The sequence below is a fragment of the Bufo bufo genome, chromosome 8, assembly GCF_905171765.1.
Source record: "Bufo bufo chromosome 8, aBufBuf1.1, whole genome shotgun sequence".
Taxonomy (NCBI): domain Eukaryota; kingdom Metazoa; phylum Chordata; class Amphibia; order Anura; family Bufonidae; genus Bufo; species Bufo bufo.
The window spans coordinates 95716541-95737847 of NC_053396.1; the positions used below are offsets into that span (position 1 = coordinate 95716541).

At 44.0% G+C, this 21307-nt stretch overlaps 1 protein-coding gene across 1 annotated transcript in view; it reads left to right on the plus strand.

The window, feature by feature from the left end:
* The first annotated feature begins 2318 nt into the window (after positions 1–2318).
* The window catches only part of IL2RG (interleukin 2 receptor subunit gamma), a 53137-nt gene continuing 34148 nt past the window's right edge, over positions 2319–21307 (plus strand). Inside the window, exons 1-2 of the mRNA XM_040405630.1 lie at positions 2319–2589; positions 19875–19965. Of these exons, the coding sequence (XP_040261564.1) occupies positions 2451–2589; positions 19875–19965 (230 nt within the window). The 5' untranslated portion in view covers positions 2319–2450. The remainder of the gene's footprint in view (positions 2590–19874; positions 19966–21307) is intronic.

Consider the following 21307-nt stretch of genomic DNA (forward strand, 5'->3'; position numbering starts at 1 on the left):
TGGAGGTCGTGTATCTGGACTTCTCCAAAGCATTTGACACTGTACCGCATAAAAGGTTAGTATATAAAATGAGAATGCTCGGACTCGGAGAAAACGTCTGTAAGTGGGTAAGTAACTGGCTCAATGATAGAAAACAGAGGGTGGTTATTAACGGTACATACTCAGATTGGGTCACTGTCACTAGTGGGGTACCTCAGGGGTCAGTATTGGGCCCTATTCTCTTCAATATATTTATTAATGATCTTGTAGAAGGCTTGCATAGTAAAGTATCAATTTTCGCAGATGACACTAAACTGTGTAAAGTAATTAACACTGAAGAGGACAGTATACTACTACAGAGGGATCTGGATAGACTGGAGGCTTGGGCAGATAAGTGGCAGATGAGGTTTAACACTGATAAATGTAAAGTTATGCACATGGGAAGGAATAATGCAAGTAACCCATACATACTAAATGGTAAAACACTCGGTAACACTGACATGGAAAAGGATCTAGGAATTTTAATAAACAGCAAACTAAGCTGCAAAAAACAGTGTCAGGCAGCTGCTGCCAAGGCCAATAAGATAATGGATTGCATCAAAAGGGGCATAGATGCCCGTGATGAGAACATATTCCTACTACTTTACAGATCACTGGTCAGACCACACATGGAGTATTGTGTACAATTCTGGGCTCCTGTGAACAAGGCAGACATAGCAGAGCTGGAGAGGGTCCAGAGGAGGGCAACTAAAGTAATAACTGGAATGGGGCAACTACAGTACCCTGAAAGATGATCAAAATTAGGGTTATTCACGTCCCGACTGAGGGGAGATCTAATTACTATGTATAAATATATCAGGGGGCAGTACAGAGATCTATCCCATCATCTATTTATCCCCAGGACTGTGACTGTGACGAGGGGACATCCTCTGCGTTTGGAGGAAAGAAGGTTTGTACACAAACATAGAAAAGGGTTCCTTACGGTAAGAGCAGTGAGACTATGGAACTCTCTGCCTGAGGAGGTGGTGATGGTGAGTACAATAAAGGAATTCAAGAGGGGCCTGGATGTATTTCTGGAGTGTAATAATATTACAGGCTATAGCTACTAGAGAGGGGTCGTTGATCCAGGGAGTTATTCTGATTGCCTGATTGGAGTCGGGAAGGAATTTTTTATTCCCCTAAAGTGAGGAAAATTGGCTTCTACCTCACAGGTTTTTTTTGCCTTCCTCTGGATCAACTTGCAGGATGACAGGCCGAACTGGATGGACAAATGTCTTTTTTCGGCCTTATGTACTATGTTACTATGTTACTATGTTACCAATATAGGTTTTATTGGCACTAAGCAGCATAAAAAGGGCTAATGCCCATGAGAATGAAAATCTTCACTACAGTTCTGAAATAATTGGTATCAAATCGGAAATCTAGAACAGGTCCCCCTAACCTCATGACGTCTGTCCCCTCATGAGTCTGGGGAGCCTAGTAACCACTGAAATTTGAATTGGATTATTCAGATTAGAAAAACATTGTTTCTTTCTTCTAAAAGCAATGATCACATGTCCACGGGTTGTGTGTTGTATTGCAGCTGAACGGTAATGCCATGCACAGTCTGAGGTTTGGCATTGTTTCAGGAAGATATTTTATAATCTTGGAAAACCACTCTTACCCCTTCCACTGACCTCCAACAGGTATCCTTACATTAATCCTCTCACTGCCCTAGACCACCAGGGTTACTGCAGTTGGCCCACTTCACTGCCCATGATAACCAGTTATTTTGAAATTAACACCTTCACTGCCCTAGACCACTACGCATACAGAGTCTTACAGACATTAACACCTTAAGTGCCCTAAACCACCAGGGATAGAGACATTGACCCTTTTACTACGCTAGACCTAAATGTTTAATATTATTTGCCTGGATACTATGTGACCCCATATATAAGGCTGCTTTATAGCTAATTATTAGGACACTATATATTAATATTTATTTGATGCAGTCTCAATTTTGCATCTGGGACTGTGACCCTTTAGTTACTCCCTTGTGCACAGCATATGCTGTATAGTGTGAAATATAAAAAATAGAAAGAAAAAGAATAGATAGAACAGAAGTTTGATAGATCTGCCTTCCTTTGTTTTATTGCACACTATTTCTCCTCCAGAGGAGGTACATGTTTCATACACATAACTACATGCGAATTATGGCAAAGTATTTAACTTAAACATAATGTGCGGTGATTCACGGAAACTTAAATAACAGGAAATGTGTCTAGGGGTTTTTCATGTGGCAGGAAGGACAGTAAGGAAACTGAAACAAGTAGAGGTATTCAGAATCATGAGATTAATGATGAAGAGGGTATTTTTCTATGTAGACATAAGGGCAGCTACCATACTGTAGGTCTGTTTTTCTTTTTGTCTTAGAACCTCCACATGAACTAGACGCCCTTCACTAAAAGGACATATATGCAGAAGATAAGATGTTGTTTGAGAGCAAGTCGATAAAGAAGCTGCACCCTGTAGTTGTTCGGATAAGTTCATTGAGATTGGGACTGTCTTTTTTCTTTATCATCATGCTATCAGCCACGAGTTATGGCGTCAACAGCAGCGATAAACCAGGTAAACATGTTAAAATACACTCAAATACATTTTCATGGCAGTTAAATATGTTTCACACTTTTAGAACTTAATAGCTTGTGAGGTTCAGAACATTAAACTGTATTTTTCTATTTATGGTTTTCAAGTATTTGTTAAGTGTTCTTGTAATGCAATGCTTTATAGTAATGCAGTTTCAAAGCTTTAGGAGAATTTTATCTCTTGTTACATTTTACAACCATACTGCACATTCATGCAGTTCCCCCACAGTAAAATTTAAACAAATAGTAGATAGTTCTAAGGGCTGATCAGTGGAGATTTATCAGGTAGGACTGCACTGACCCTGAGAACTGAATATATGTTAATTGAAACATGGTTGAATTGCATTCGACTGCAATTAAAACTTGATTTTCATTCGACATTCTTACATTTCATAATGTCATCTACATTCATACCATACTCATGACATGAAGTTTTATGATAAAATTGTCATGTCTGGAATTACATATCAATACTTGATTAAAACTCATAAAAAACCTTAAAGGGATTCTGTTACCTGGATTAACGATCTGTAGATATTTATATGTGCCCATTAGTCTTCATGCAGTGTTTACAATGATCCCTCTGTTTATGCTCTGTGTGCCTTATATTCTTATAAAAAGCGAGCCGGCGCATGCGCAGTGGACAAGTTGAAGCCGGTGCCAGTAGTCCGCATGGGCACAGACTACAGTGTCCACTGCGCCTGTGCGAGACTACGGAGCAGAGATTACATGACGTCAGGATAGTGCAGTGAATAAATTAGGTAGTAGGCGGTGCTGGGCTCTGGATCGATGGGCAGTGCTGGGCTCCAGGAGATCGTGGGACAACCCCTTGAGCTCCTGACAGAGGTGATTTACATATGAATAAGATCGCTTTTTATAAGAATATAAGGCACACAGAGCATAAACAGAGGGATCATTGTAAACACTGCATGAAGACTAATGGGCACATATAAATATCTACATATTGTTAATCCTGGTGACAAAATCCCTTTAATCTACAGTATTAGGGCTCATGCACACGGCGGTATGTATTTTGCAGTCCGGAAAAAAACCGATTCGCATAAAATACGGATGACGTCCGTGTGCGTTCCGTATTTTGCGGAACTGAACATCTGGCCCCTAATAGAACAGTCCTAACCTTATCCGTAATGTGGACAATAATAGGACATGTTAAATTTTTTTGCGGAATGGAAATATGGACACACAGAAACGGAATGCACACAAAGTAACTTCCGTTTTTTTTGCGGACCCATTGAAATGAATGGTTCCGTATACTGTCCACAAAACAAACAGAACGGATACGGAAAGAAAATAGGTTCGTGTGCATGAGCCCTTAGTCAGCTGAGGTCTATTGCACCTCAACTAAAAATGCATCTTAAACCGGGTGAACATGGAAAATAGAGATTAGTGAACTTCCTAAGATTTACTTCTTTTCTGATTTGGCAAATTTTTCTAAAAGTTTGGTTTGAATCCAAATTGATTTGTTGCAAATAAAAATTATCCCTTTTGGGAGCAGCACCTGTACAGTGTGTAAATAATTGCATGTGGCTGCAATAGTAGCAGCAGCAATAGCAGCATAGTGTGGAACAGACAAGGGGCTAGATGTGTGTGCAGCCATTTAGGGGTAGTAGTAGTGGTGGTGACTGTAGCAGTAATGGTGTTGACAGGCATAATGAAAGTTACAGTAGGGGATTAGCAGCAGGGAATAGCAGCTACGGTGGTAGTAGCAGCTATACAGTAAAGAACATGATGGTAGGCAGGCAGACAATGGCAGTAGCATGATGGCAGAAACCATACTGTATGGAACAGATTGGTAGGTAGGCTGACAGCAGCAGTGGCATGATGGCAGCAGCAGCCATACAGTACAGAACAGCCTGCAATATCTATAAACGCTAGTGTGAAACTAGCCTTAGAAAAATTCTCCCTTTCAATTGGGAGCAGCAGCTATGCAGTGTGGATGTGGAAAGGGTAGGGTAATAGTGGCATATGGCCGTAATAGTTGTGGCAGAAGTAGCAGCACAGCATGGAACAGATAAGACACTAGATGAGTGTGCAGCCATTTAGGGGTAGTAGTAGTAGTTGTGGTGACTGTGTAGCAGTAATTGTATTGACAGTAGTAATTATGGAAGTGGCAGTAGGGAATTAGCAGCAGGGAATATCAGCAGCAGCCATACAGTAGAGAACAAGATAGTAGGCAGGCAGGCAGACAGTGGCATGATGGCAGCAGCCATACTGTATGGACCATGATGGTAGGCAGGCTTACAGCAGCAGTGGCATGATGGCAGCAGCCATACAGTGCAGAACATGATGGTAAGCAGTCAGGCAGTGACATGATAGCAGCAGCAGAAGCCATACGGTAGAGAACATGATGGTAGGAGAGAAGACAGTGGCAGTGGTGTGGTGACAGCAACAACAGCCATACAGTGCAGAACAGGCAAGCAGGCAGATAGTGGCAGTGGCATGATGGAACACCATCAGCAAGGGCAGAGGTATTCATTGGCTTCAGCTGGAGAAGTGTGAAGACAACTTCATCTATTTGGGTGTCACAACATCCCCTGCTACACTGCAAACCCTCTCTAATAAAAAAAAAAAAAAAGGAAAAAGCATGGATTGCACATCCACATGCTATGCATTGATCTATAAATGTTTCTCAGCACAATTGACATCACTTCTCAGCGTAATAAATAGTATACAGCCCCCTGATTTTGATAAAAATGCATAAGCCCACTCCCCAGCCAAGATTGCCTCCTCGAGTGGGACATGCTCTAATTTGGCGCGGCACCATGCAGCAACCTGCTGCAGCACTGTACCAGCAGGCAGCAGGACCCAGCAGTCAAACATCACTCCTGCTGCTAGACAAAGCCACCCTGGCACTGGGTCCCATCAGCCCCCCAGCACAGCACCACAGCAACAATGGCAACTATGCAGTATTGCAATATGTGAACAAATGTCAAAAGTTCACCTTTCCATGAACTCCAACTGACAACTAGAGATGTCGTGAACATAAAATTTTCCGAACGCGAATTTCCGCAAATGTTCGCGAACGGGCGAACCGGGCGAACCGCCATAGACTTCAATAGGCAGGCGAATTTTAAAACCCACAGGGATTCTTTCTGGCCACAATAGTGATGGAAAAGTTGTTTCAAGGGGACTAACACCTGGACTGTGGCATGCCGGCAAAACTCCCATGGAAAATTACGTAGTTGACGCAGAGTCGGGTTTTAATCCATAAAGGGCATAAATCACCTAACATTCCTAAATTGTTTGGAATAACGTGCTTTAACCCCTTAGTGACCACCCATATGTGTTTTTACGGCGGTCACTAAGGGACCTTAGGCTGGGCCGCCGCGTTTTTACGGCGGCCCAGTCTAAGCGCTGCATGGCTCCCCCGTGCAGCGGGGAGCGCGGACCTGGCTCTCACATGAGAGCAGGGTCCCTGCTCTAACAGCCCGGATCGGCACTCCTGCTGTTTAACCCTTTACATGCCGGGCGCAATGGCACCCTCTGCATGTAAAGTGGTGACAGAGGGAGCGGTCTCCCTCTGTCTCCCATCAGCACCCCAAAAATGCGATCGCGGGGTGCTGATGTGTTGGGAAGCTTACCTTGCTTCCGATCAGGGCCCCGAGCCTGTCTTCCGTTACCTCCAGCAGGCTGTGCCTCTCTGGCGCAGCCTGCTGGTCAATGTTTGAATAGCATTGCTATTGAAATGCAATGCATTATAGAGATAAAGCATTACATTTTGAAAGCAATCAAAATACTGTATATTATAGTCCCCTTGTGGGACTATTAAGTAGTAAAAAAAATAGAAAAAAAATACACATTTATTAAATAAAAAAAATTCCATAAAATAAAAAAATATGCTTTTTTTTCCATTGAAAATACGCTTTTCAATGAAAAAAATTGCAAAAAGAAAATATCCCCCATATGTTTGGTATTGCTGCGTCCGTACCGACCGGGACTACATAAATATTGCATAAATTATCCCCTATGGTGAACGCCGTAAAAAAAAAAGACAGAATTTCGAATTTATTCTTAGTTTCCACCGAAAAAAACGTAATAACAAGCGATCAAAAAGCGGCATTTACTCCAAAATCATACCAATGAAAAATACAAGTCGTCTTTCAAAAATCAAGCCCTCACACAATTCCATATAAAAAAAATTAAAAAAAGTTATGGGTCTTGTGAAGTGGCAATGCAAAATCATTTTTTTGGTAATAAAAGGGGTTTTATTGCAAAAAAAGTTGTAAAATGTAAACAAAATTATAAGTATTTAATATCAATGTAATCGTACTGACCCAGAGAATAAAGATATTATGTTATTTGTACCGAAAAATGAACGCCATAAAATTTATAATGTAATAACGCAGTGGCAGTATTGCTATTTTTCCCCATCTCCCTCCCAGAAAGAGTTAATAAAAGTTAATCAGAAAGTTATGTGTACCCCAAAATGGCGCTATTAAAAACTACAACTTGTCCCGTAAAAAACAAGCCCTCATAAAGCTATATAGATGAAAAAATACAAAAGTTATAGCTCTTGGAACGAGACCATGAAAAAAGGAAGAAAAACGCTTGGTCATAAAGGCCCAAACAGGCTTGGTCACTAAGGGGTTAAAACATCCAGTGTGTGTATACGATCAGGTATGATGTTGTATCGATCAGGTAGTGTAAGGGTTACACCCGCTTCACAGTGACAGACCAAACTCTGACAGACCAAACTCCCCGTTTAACGCACCGCAAACAACCACAAACAGTCCATTTGCACAACCTCAAACTCCCCATTTGCACAAGGTTGGATACCAAGCTAGCCATGTCCTGTTCCTTGTCCTCACTGACGTCATTGAAGGTCTCTTCCTCCACCCAGCCACGTACAACACCAAGGGTCCCCGAAAGGTGACAACAAGCCCCCTGGGACGCCTGCTGTGGTTGGTCTTCCACCTCCTCAAAGCCACCTTCCTCCTCTGACTCCTCTTCTTCAGACTCCTCTCTCTGCGTTGCCGCAGGTCCAGCAATCGACGACGACAAGGCTGTTTCTGGTGGTGATGGTGACCACAACTCTTCCTCTTCATGCTCATCTACAGCCTGATCCAGCACTCTTCGCAGGGCACGCTCCAGAAAAAACGTATATGGGATGAGGTCGATGATGTTGCCTTGGGTTTGACTGACCAGGTTTGTCACCTCCGCAAAAGGACGCATGAGCCTACAGCCATTGTGCATGAGCATTCAGTAACGCGCCCAAAAAATACCCAGCTCCGCAGAGGCTGTCCTCTTTTTTTTTTATTAAAAAAAATCTGTTCTTACCAGTTTAATCTCTGTTTTGTCCCCTATCAGGGGCCGGTGTATGGAATAGATTTTAGGAACCGGGAGATGGAAAAAGATGGTTGGTCGGTCCTCTTACCTCCAATTTGGGGCACTGCGCGTGCGCCGTGCAATGTACTGTGCCACCCTATATGAGTGGTGTGTTAAGTAGTACTATTCTTATCAGTTTAATCCCTGTTACGTCCCCTATCAGGGGACATGTATCGAATAGATTTTAGACAACCGCAAAGAGTTGTCAATATTTGACACACTCATGACATAAATTTTATTCCTCTATGCGTCAATCTTGGTGTAGTGATGACTGTGCTCGTGCGCACGTTTGGGAGATTGCAGGCGATGGCGGTTTTTCAAAGTCTATGGTCGTGCTGAGGTAGTTCAGTGACAGTTAAGTGACCCAGAAAACAATGATTCTGCAGTGTGGGCCCATTGTTGGCCTAGTAGGCTTTAATGATCACCTTAGATGATCACAAAGAAAATTTATGTTTTTTCTATGCAAAATTATCCAGCCGATCGCTTTTGGTCTGTTCACAATGAAGCAACGACCTTATCATCTGGGGTGTGCCAACATTGCCATTGCCAACACACTCATAGAGGTGATCACTTCATTGTAATACGCAAGCCCCTTCACCACAACAAGGTAATGATCATGAAGGGGAATTGACACATGTATGTGCCTTTTTTTTTGTTTTGTTTTTGCAGCCACAGTGCAGAGGCCAGAAAAATGAGGCATGTACACATGCCTGAAAAACTTGGTATTGTTGCAGCCGCTATAGCAGCGGCCGGAAAAATTGGTGTTTTCCAGGCAGAAAGTGCACGAAAACATTGCGGCTTGAACACTAGTTGGTGGCGGAGAAGTCACGCAAATCATCCGGCATGCAGAGATTAAATACAGCAGCGTGTGGACCATTTTTAGCCCAAGGCATCTCATCAGGCCTTTTTTAGTCAAATGCATCCCCCACTGTCAGTCCCTTCGGGATCCATGCCTCATTCATCTTAATAAAGGTGAAGTGATCTAGACTTTTTTGACCTAGGCGACTTCTCTTCTCAGTGACAATACCTCCTGCTGCGCTGAAGGTCCTTTCTGACAGGACACTTGAAGCGGGGCAGGCCAGAAGTTCTATCGCAAATTGGGATAGCTCAGGCCACAGATCAAGCCTGCATACCCAGTAGTCAAGGGGTTCATTGCTCCTCAGAGTGTCGATATCTGCATTTAAGGCGAGGTAGTCTGCTACCTGTCGGTCGGGTCGTTCTCTGAGGGTGGACCCCGAAGGGCTGTGGAGATGCGTAGGACTTAAAAAGCTCTGCATGTCCTCCATCAACAACACGTCTGTAAAGCGTCCTGTCCTTACCGGCGTGGTCATGGTAGGAGGAGGATTACTTTTACCTCTTCCCCTGTTAGATTCCCGTTGTGCTGTGACATCACCCTTATACGCTGTGTAAAGCATACTTTTTAACTTGTTTTGGAACTGCTGCATCCTTTCCGACTTCCGGTAATTCGGTAACATTTCAGCCACTTTCTGCTTATACCGGGGGTCTAGTAGCGTGGCCACCCAGTACAGGTCGTTCTCCTTCAGCCTTTTTATACGAGGGTCCCTCAACAGGCATGACAGCATGAAAGACCCCATTTGCACAAGGTTGGATGCCGAGCTACTCATGTCCCGTTCCTCATCCTCACTGATCTCATTGAAGGTCTGTTCTTCCCCCAGCCACGTACAACACCACGGGTACCAGATAGGTGACAACGAGCACCCTGGGATGCCTGCTGTGGTTGGTCTTCCTCCTCCTCAAAGCCACATTCCTCCTCTGACTCCTCTTCCTGAGACTCCTCTTCCAGCGTTGTCGTAGGTCCAGCAAGCAATGATGATAAGGCTGTTTCTGGTGGTGATGGTGACCATAACTCTTCCTCTTCCTCTTCACGCTCATCTACGGCCTGATCCAGCACTCTTCGCAGGGCACGCTCCAGGAAGAAAACAAATGGGATGATGTCGCTGATGGTGCCTTTGGTGCGACTGACTAGGTTTGTCACCTCCTGAAAAGGACGCATGAGCCTACAGGCATTGCGCATGAGCATCCAGTAACGTGGCAAAAAAATACCCAGCTCTACAGAGGCTGTGCTAGCACCCCGGTCATACAAATACTCGTTGACGGCTTTTTCTTGTTGGAGCAGGCGGTAGAACATTAAGAGTGTTGAATTCCAACGTGGCTGTCGCAAATCAAGCGCCTCACTGGCATGTTGTTTTGCCGCTGAATATCGGAAAAGTGTGCCATGGCCGTGTAGGAACGCCTGAAATGGCCACACACCTTCCTGGCCTGCTTGAGGACGTCCTATAAGCCTGGGTACTTATGCACAAAGCGTTGTACGATCAGATTCAATACATGTGCCATGCATGGCACATGTGTCAACTTGCCCAAATTCAATGCCGCCAACAAATTGCTTCCGTTGTCACACACCACTTTGCCGATCTCCAGTTGGTGCGGGGTCAGCAACTGATCCACCTGTGCGTTCAGGGCGGACAGGAGTGCTGGTCCGGTGTGACTCTCTGCTTTCAGGCAAGTCAACCCCAAGACGGCGTGACACTGTCATATCCGGGATGTGGAATAGCCCCTGGGTGTCCTGTGTAACCCAGTCAACTATGTCCTCAGAACCTTTCGAGTTCAGGGTACGTGGCCTCTGAACACTGGGCATTATTCTAGGGCCAAAGGAAATCACAGCACCACGACCACGACGGCCCCTGAGGGGTGGCCTGCCTCTGCCTGTCATTTTTTTTTTAGATTAGTGGTACTATGCGTGCAAGCTACTGTGCCACCCGATATGAGTGGTGGGCAGTGGGCACAGTACAGTCTGTGGGCCTGACACTCACTGGCAGGCAACTGTAATTATATTACAGAGAAAAAATTAAATGACTTTTTTATCTGCAAGGTACTGTGCCACCCGATATGAGTGGTGGGAACTGGCAGTGGGCACAGTACAGTCAGTGGGCCTGACACACACTGGCAGGCAACTGCAATTATATTACAGAGAAAAAATGAAATTACTTTTTTATCTGCAAGGTACTGTGCCACCCGATATGAGTGGTGGGCACTGGCAGTGGGCACAGTACAGTCAGTGGGCCTAACACACACTGGCAGGCAACTGCAATTATATTACAGAGAAAAAATGAAATTACTTTTTTATCTGCAAGGTACTGTGCCACCCAATATGAGTGGTGGGCAGTGGGCACAGTACAGTCTGTGGACCTGACACTCACTGACAGGCAACTGCAATTATATTACAGATAAAAAATTAAATGACTTTTTTATCTGCAAGGTACTGTGCCAACCGATATGAGTGGTGGGCACTGGCAGTGGGCACAGTACAGTCAGTGGACCTGACACACACTGACAGGCAACTGCAATTATATTACAGAGAAAAAATTAAATGACTTTTGTATCTGCAAGGTACTGTGCCACCCAATATGAGTGGTGGGCAGTGGGCACAGTACAGTCTGTGGGCCTAACACTCACTGACAGGCAACTGCAATTATATTACAGAGAAAAAATGAAATGACTTTTTTATCTGCAAGGTACTGTGACAACCGATATGAGTGGTGGGCACTGGCAGTGGGCACAGTTCAGTCAGTGGGCCTGACACACACTGACAGGCAACTGCAATTATATTACAGAGAAAAAAATTAAATGACTTTTTTATCTGCAAGGTACTGTGCCACCCGATATGAGTGGTGTGCACACAGTAAAGTCTGTGGGCCTGTGGCCTCTCACACACGGGCAGGCAACTGCAATATATATATATATATATATATATATAAACACAAATGTGCAGCAGCACAGTCAGATATGATGTACCGGGTGCAAAGTCCCCACAGAGGTCGGCTCTTCCTCCACGAAATATATCAAACGAATGATGAGGCAGCACTTCCAGTCAGTGGCGTAGGGATCGCCATAGCAACCATAGCAGTGGCTATGGGGCCCTACGCCACTGGGGGCCCGTCCGGATCGCATTAATTTATTATTATTTTTTTTTTATTAACACACACACACGCACTGGCAGCCAGGCCCGACCGCCCGCCCAGTGTAGTGGGTGGGGCGTGGGCGGTCCGCGGCTCAGGCCTGGCTGGGGGGAAGCTGCGTCAAGTCAGGACTCAGGACTGGAGCAGGCGGGCCCGGGGCAGAAGATGAGGTAGGTGGTGGAGGGGGCCGGAACAGGGGCGTACCCATAGGCGCCTGGGCACAGCCTAATCACACCCCTGTGCTCCGCCTCCTGCACTGCCAGCCATGCACGTGCGGCGTGACGGAGTGAAGTGACGTCACGTTACGATGCCGCCGGCTGCCTATTTTGAATGTGAAGAGCGGGAGCCTGCCTGCCCGCCCCCCCGTGCCCAGTGTGCCTACCTAATTGATCTTCAGGATGTGTCATCAATACAGAAGTGAATGGATTCTGATCTTTTGTGCACTGCCAGCAGTCTGCCACAGTAAAAAGAAAAAGTCTGGCGTGTAGAGGAGTCCTGACTGTCCCCAGTAAGTTAGTGAAGTGTCAAGTGATAGATAAGGATTATTAGATAGTAGTATACATACTAGTACATACTTTGCACAAGTTTATTATTTACAACTTAAAGGGAACCTGTCACCAAAAAATACTATTAACAGCTTAATAAGCAATTTTTTTGGTGAAGGGTTCCCTTTAAGTTGTAAATAATAAACTTGTGCAAAGTATGTACTAGTATGTAGTACCTTATAGTGCTGCATAGTAGTTTCCTAATGCACTTTTTCTTCATTTAGCCGCATCTAGCCTCCTTGAGAAATCGATGTTTTATTCAGTCGCTGCCCCCTGCTTCAAGTCAGGTTTGAAGTCAAGGGGGCAGCGGCCTAGGCGTCTCCAATCCTGCTCTCCCCGCCGCCTTTATTGACACGCCGGATCTCAGTGCCGGGACCGCGCTCCCAGCCCGCATGCGCAGTAAAGGGCTGCTGTAGCCTGTAGCGCGATCCCGGCTCCGGCTCGTACACTCAGCCGGCTTCAGTTTCGCTACTGTGCATGCGCCCAGCATCTTCTGTAACTGCGCTAGTATGTAAGGCTGGCGGGCGCATGCGCAGTAGCGAAACTGAAGCCGGCTGAGTGTACGAGCCGGAGCCGGGATCGCGCTACAGGATACAGCAGCCCTTTACTGCGCATGCGGGCTGGGAGCGCGGTCCCGGCACTGAGATCCGGCGTGTCAATAAAGGCGGCGGGAGGCGGGGAGAGCAGGATTGGAGACGCCTAGGCCGCTGCCCCCTTGACTTCAAACCTGACTTGAAGCAGGGGGCAGCGACTGAATAAAACATCGATTTCTCAAGGAGGCTAAATGAAGAAAAAGTGCATTAGGAAACTACTATGCAGCACTATAAGGTACTATTAACAGCTTAATAAGTGATTTTTTGGTGACAGGTTCCCTTTAAGCTCACTTACATAAGGAACGCGGGGTCCGTCTTACAATAGTTGTCGGCCTCCACCCCCTGTTGGGGGTCAGTCACTGTCAGGGACACTGTTATGGGGGGGGGGGACCATAATTTTTTTTGCTATGGGGCCCATGCATTTCTAGCTACGCCCCTGCTTCCAGTATAGAGTGAACGGGTGAGGACCCCAAACTTTATTCAAGCGACGTTTCGGCCTGCTCAATGAGGCCTTTCTCAGCTTGAGAAAGGCCTCATTGAGCAGGCCAAAACGTCGCTTGAATAAAGTTTGGGGTCCTCACCCGTTCATCCTCACACTGTCCTGACAGCAGATGAGTATTTGAGGACTGGAATGGACACAGAACACTGGCCTAGCTAACGATTTCCCTATTAATTCAGCAGCAGCAGCACTCTCCCTGCTCTCACTAACACTGCAGCTTCAGAATGAATCTAAGATGGATGCTGTCCTTGCTTTTTGATAGGAGGTGGGAGGGTCTGGGAGGGAGGGTATGCTGATTGGCTGGAATGTGTCTGCTGACTGTGAGTACAGGGTCAAAGTTTGCTCAATGATGACGTATAGGGGCGGACCGAACATCTCATATGTTCACCCGCCGCCGCGAACACGAACAAGTGATGTTCGCAGGGAACTGTTCGCCGGCGAATAGTTCGGGACATCTCTACTGACAACTAGTAGGAATTATTAACTCTTATGTAACCTCCTGCCTCCTCTCTGAGACTACACTGGAGGCTGGGCAAGAGAGAACAGAGAGAGCATACTGGGTTATTTGGGGCACTGTTCCCATCTGCCTGCCCAGAAGTCCATGTAGCCAGGAAACACATTATGCTCAGTCTAGAGAAAGTCCAGAGTCCAGGTAGGACTGAACCTGGGTGATGAGGCTGTACATCTCCTCATGCTGATTTGCCTCAGCCTGGCATGGCACATGAAAGAATTGTTCCACCATGTTGATGATGCTGAACTGGCTGCTGCTGCAGCTTCTGCTGCTTGTGGTAATGGAGATAATGAACATGATGTTCCTGCCATTGTCACTGATCACCTTGCCCAGTTGAAGTTGGCAGAGAGACAGCCAGCGGGATGTTAGCTGCTTGATGAACTTTAGTAAGTGATTGGCTGTCTAGTTACTCTCGCCTTGGCTCTAACATGGCATGGCAACTCTTCACTTTGCACATGATAGGGGAGAGGGGCAGTGGGAAATATGGAAGTATAATCTCAATGGAGGTAAGCTATAAAGAATAATTACTAGACTGCAAGGTGTATAATAAATAGTAATTTGACAAATAATACTGTAAATCAATAGCTGATGCTAAACCATGAAGCAACCATATCCTATAGATAGCCCTTTTCCTCAATAATGACCAATAAAATGGATCATAAAGGTCGTAACCTACCCATAATGAGTGATTACCTCAGGAGAACCGCACACCCCTTGAACAGTTGTGTCTTTTGTGTGCTGGCCTTGTGGAGAAAAAACACCATACAGGAGTTACTTGTACAGAACTAGAGGTAGCCAAGCTTGGCCTAGGTATGGCATGTTTTGGCTAGCACCCAGACTATGATGTGTCATTGTGGGCTATGATGATGAGGCCTTTCATTTTGCACTCTTCCATTTTCCAGACATTTTATTATGAGGCCTATAAATGAAAAAAATCACTGGTCTTCTATAAATGAAAAGTCATGGGTTTGGTATACACAGATTATTAAATGCAAAATTGCAAGGGTTTTTCTCTAATTTAAAGAGCTAGGTGTAATTAAATGTCCTGAATCTGTCCCTTTCCACAAACACACTGCACATTGGTATTGACAATTTACATAGGTAATAATGCAATTTTTGCAGTGAAACACGCTCTGATGCAGTAATACCTGTTCTTCACTAAAATGTGTTTGTTTGCAGTGATGCAAAACATTTCTTGAACGCTGTGATGCAGTATTGCCTTCAGTAACATGGTGATAATTTGCATTTCTGATATGGAAAGTGTATGCTGCTGTATACTTCCCACCCATTACCTTGCAGCAATGTACAACATATTCAATAACACAGCTATGATAATGGCATTATGATTGCCATATTATTATTGCGCTAAAATAATTGAATGCTTTTTCAAAATAAGACGTTTTCACAAAAACTCGTATGGTTACAAAGCAATTTATTTGCAGTAGTGGGAAACATTGTTTGAACTAGACGCTGTGATGCAATAATGCTTTCAATAACACGGTTATAATTTGCGTTACTGATGTGAATGCGTTTGCTGCTGTATCCTACTCGTTATCTTGCAGAAATTCAGTAAGATGGCTATAACGCACTGAGGTGCCAGTAAATAGAAACTGGTACAGGGTCAAAGTTTGCTCAATGATGACGTATAGGGGCGGACCGAACATCGCATATGTTCGCCCGCCGCGGCGAACACGAACAAGCTTTTCCACAGTGCTTGCAAGAATTTAATTTGAATGGAAGTGTAGATCCTTTTTTCCAGATCACAAGTACAATGCAAAATGGCTTTCTGCTCGTCCTGTACAGGCACCTCCCTGCCTGCTGTCCCCCTGATTTGCTGATCCAGGCTGTCCATCAGCCTCTGAGCCAATTGGGGCAAGCCCTCCCCCACATCCTCCCCTTCTTCCTTCCTTTACATTTTGCCTGCCAACATGGACAGTAAATGGTTTTATGCCATTCAACCAAAGCAAACCAGAAAAACTTTGGATTTGTTTGGTGGAAGAATTTTTGGGAACTTCGCTATGAATCTGGTTCGTTATGAATAAATTTTCTTATCCTTAATGGAATAGATTTGTCCATAGAAACTTTGTGGTGGTGTGTAGAGTCCCCACAGTACCACATTATGGAGTGGTATGCAGCTGTATGGTGTCTCTCCGTTAGGCATCATATTCTCCCCTAGGTTGGTAGAAAATACCTCCATAATATGGAATCTCATGCCATATTGTATTCTAACATATTTCACAGAAGTCAATGTTAAACAAAACACTGCATCTCTATGGGTACATGGAAGCTCAGTATGGACCTATAAATTCCTGTGGGTGCCATATGACAAATCGGTACAACACAAAAACACCACAGTTGTCTGCACAAGGTCTAGGTAATTCTCTTATCCTTCTTTGGACAAATAATTGCATACAAATAGAATTCGAGATCAGTGTGGCTAAGCACCAGACACTGCTGAATTGATCTTCTAATTCTTTCATATCTGTAATTACAGTAAACTCTTTATCACTACAAAATAAGTTTGGGGTAATCCTTGTGTCAGTTATTATAGTCACAGTCAGCCATTTTTTCAATATGGAACTCCTGCAGGAGAACGTTAAGCTGGACCAGTAATGGATCATTGTTGCAGATGACCTTATTTTAATGCAGAGTTTTATTAAGAGCTACACAGATTACACAAACATTAGGTTTTCTGGGAAAAATATATATATACCGTACAGACCAAAAGTTTGGACACACCTTCTCATTCAAAGAGTTTTCTTTATTTTCATGACTATGAAGGCATCAAAACTATGAATTAACACATGTGGAATTATATACATAACAAACAAGTGTGAAACAACTGAAAATATGTCATATTCTAGGTTCTTCAAAGCAGCCACCTTTTGCTTTGATTACTGCTTTGCACACTCTTGGCATTCTCTTGATGAGCTTCAAGAGGTAGTCCCCTGAAATGGTCTTCCAACAGTCTTGAAGGAGTTCCCAGAGATGCTTAGCACTTGTTGGCCCTTTTGCCTTCACTCTGCGGTCCAGCTCACCCCAAACCATCTCGATTGGGTTCAGGTCCGGTGACTGTGGAGGCCAGGTCATCTGGCGCAGCACCCCATCACTCTCCTTCATGGTCAAATAGACCTTACTTTCAAAGTTTTCCCAATTTTTCGGCTGACTGACTGACCTTCATTTCTTAAAGTAATGATGGCCACTCGTTTTTCTTTACTTAGCTGTTTTTTTCTTGCCATAATACAAATTCTAACAGTCTATTCAGTAGGACTATCAGCTGTGTATCCACCTGACTTCTCCTCAACGCCACTGATGGTCCCAACCCCATTTATAAGGCAAGAAATCCCACTTATTAAACCTGACAGGGCACACCTGTGAAGTGAAAACCATTTCAGGGGACTACCTCTTGAAGCTCATCAAGAGAATGCCAAGAGTGTGCAAAGCAGTAATCAAAGCAAAAGGTGGCTACTTTGAAGAACCTAGAATATGACATATTTTCAGTTGTTTCACACTTGTTTGTTATGTATATAATTCCACATGTGTTAATTCATAGTTTTGATGCCTTCAGTGTGAATCTACAATCTTCATAGTCATGAAAATAAAGAAAACTCTTTGAATGAGAAGGCGTGTCCAAACTTTTGGTCTGTACTGTATATATACATATATTTTTTTTTTTATTGGTTTAAAAATAAAAAGTAGACCATACTCACTCATCCTCACCAATCACCTGCCAATCAGTGATTGAATCAGCAGGTCTTTCCTGGCATGCCTGGCATGTGTGCCTGAGCATGAAAGTGAAGAGCAGCAAGGCCTGAACCAGTGTTGGAATGGCAGCAGCAGGGATCGCCAGGGAAAGTATGGCTTATGTTTATTTTTTTAACCCTTTGTGGTCCTGTTTTAAAAACCTTTATTTTCCTGGGAAAACTCCTTTAAAGTGGTTTTACGCATGTTTTAAACTGATGACCTATCCTCAGGATAGGTCATCAGTACCTGATTGGTTGTGATCTGACATCCAGCACCCTCACCTACCAACTCCTTAGAGAGGCCGTGTCACTCCAGTGAATGCCATAGCCTCCTTGCAGCTTACCCTAGATCAAATGGTCTCTCATTTGTTGGCTAAAACGATCATGTGTTGTTGAAGTTCAACCAACGAACGTTTGTTTTGATTAAAATCTTTAGACTAATGTGTATGGCCACCTTTAGGGAACTGCTATGTAAAAAGGGCAGGTGCAAACAAGACAACCCTCCCAGTTTCACAAGTTTCCTTTAGGTCAGATTCAGAGGGTATTATGGAACGCATATCATAGATCCTTATGATGCAAAGAGTTTAGGTCAGCAGACTTTTGACTGGGCCTTAGATCAGGAGAACAAATACAGTTTGTAACCTGAAAACTAGAGATGAGCGAATTTGATCAGAATTTCAAGATAAATTCGATTCACCGCGAAGCCGAATTTCCTCCTGCTTCGTAGTAGCGAATCGATTTAATCTGAAATAGTGTAAAAAACAAAAAAAATAATACTTACCTCCTCCATTTGCTCGCAACGGGCCGGCTGCTGCCATCTTGATTGAAGATCGCGGCCACAATCCTGTGCGTAGTGACGTCATCTCGGGCGGTTTCAATCTTCAAGCAAGATGACAGCGGCCGGCCTGTTGCAAGCAAACGGAGGCGGTAAGTATGATTTAATTTTTATTTATGTTAATTTTATACTGTGTTATTACTCTCAGATGCCGCAATCATGTATGAACGTGGCATCTGAGGGGTACAATGATGGGGAGCGGCACTATCGCAGCTCCCTGTCATTGCACCCTCTACTTACAAAAAAAAAATACAATGTATGAAGGACACTAAGCCCAACATCTTCTTTGCCTCCTCCACCACCATGAGATGTCTTGGGTTACTCCGCCGCCCCCCCTTCCTTACTCATGCATCCTTCACACATTGGAATTTATATAAAGATATTGCATCTATGAAACAGTATGACATAATGACTCAATAAACAGTAGTATAAATTTTATTGTTGTTCTGCTTCATTGAATTTTCCATTATCGCCATAGGAAAATATCTGCTAAGTAGCATTCTTCTTATTTCGGGTGGAAACACTGAGGATTAGCCCTACTGAATAACATAGGGCCAAGGGTTTGGCTACATTTGATGCAAAATATGTGAGACTTGTCTGCAACTTGCTGTTGCCTACCTATTTTGGAACTGTGACGTAAATGTGAAAACACAGACAAGTTGCAGAGTTGTGCGTCCCACTAGAGTACCATTAAAGACATGGTAGAAAATTTGCTAGCAACCTGAAACACAAAATCCGATGTCTGGATTTTTTGCGACCGCCGTGTCGCAGTCACAACAAGTCATGTGTCACATTGTCGTGTGTCACATTGACAAAGTGACAAACATTACATGAAATTTTGCACAACACATTTCGCTGTGTAGCCAAACCCCAATCCTTGTGTGGATCTGCAGCACATATTCCGAAGAAATCAGAGTATAAGCCTTGGATTTCTGCGACAGCGCTTCTAGTGAAATATGTATTGGATTGCAATATGAAGATCTGACAAATATGATTGTAGCCTTTGAATTCTGCTTCTTACTGTATTTTCTTATGTATGGTGATAGTATTGTAATAATAACAGTAATTACATCAACAACAGAAATAAAAAATGACTAGGATTTGGCAGGACAATGTTTTTACCCCTAGAAATGACATTGTCGCCTGGTAAGTTTTGCATTGTATAGATCCACCATTTGCTGTGTAGCAGAAATCTCACACTTCTTTGTTGGTGATGCAGAGCTGCATTGTACTGTGAACAAGGATAAGGTCCTAAAATGTCTTTGGAATGAGCAGACTGACCTGAATGAGAACTATACATTTTATTACTGGTAAGTGAAATAATTTACTTAAAAATCTTAATTTGCACTTCTTTTCTCTATCTATTACTCTGTCAGGTTTCCAGGGTTTTTGTTATGCTGTCAAGAACACTCAGAACTGTAGCATTGGGTTGTCCCACTGAAATCAAAGTTATTCTGCACGTGCATTAACCTGTTCCAAACCTGTCCACAGCAAAATATTGTCTTTTGAAATGCCAGATTCTAAGACCTCTTTCATGTCTGTGTCAGTGATGATGACTGTGACAAGATGATCAGTGTTTCATCCATGAACATGTCTGTGAAGGGTCCATTGCTGGTCTGATGCGTCAATTTTTTTGCCCTTTTTGTGTCATTTGTATTCTATGTGCATTGCTAGGCTGAAATAGTGATTTCCAGAGCATCTCCTACAAACGGTTAGTGAAAACTACTGATGCCATCTGGTTTTAATCTGGTCTTTACGGACCCAAAGACTTCAATGAGCATCTTTAGTCAACATTACGGGCCAAAGTAGTGCATGTCTCCATTGTTTTTCAACCTATAATTAGTGGGGGAAAAATATGTGGGAATAAACAGATAAAAATCTATGAATACATACAGTCAGGTCCATAAATATCGGGACATCGACACAATTCTAATATTTTTGGCTCTATACACCACCACAATGGATTTGAAATGAAACAAACAAGATGTGCTTTAACTGCAGACTGTCAGCTTTAATTTGAGGGTATTTACATCCAAATAAGGTGAACGGTGTAGGAATTACAACAGTTTGCATATGTGCCTCCCACTTGTTAAGGGACCAAAGGTCACTTATCCATTACTACTGTTCAGTAAACTTTACTGCTGGGTAAGAACCGTTGTCTGTGTGGCATCGTGTACCCTCTGTACCTGTGGACCTAGCCCTTGCTCTTCTTTCATTTGGCGCTGTGAGCAGGGTACATTGATCGCCATGCAGAACCCAACCACTTCCGAGGCGGCTCCAGCCGTGGCCCCCATCACCCCTCCTGACGTGGGAGTAGCTCCGACCATGTGTTTGCCCGCAGGAGCAATGTTGAACCAGCTAGTGCGGTTTGACGGCCAAAATATGTTGTTAGAAGACTGGCCACACATTTTAAAAGCACCCTCAGGTTGTACAATTTGGCTATGGATCTGCAATCAGATGTGGCGCTGAACGCCCTTGAAGGGGATGCTAGACGCACTGTCATGCTGCGTCCAGAAGAGGAAAGGAAGACACTGGATGCTATATTCTCGATACTCTAGTCTATTCACGGAGAAACATCCGGTACTGGCACCCTTAGGTCCCACTTCTTCACTCGCTTCCAGCGTGAAGATGAGACGATTCCCCAGTTTGCTA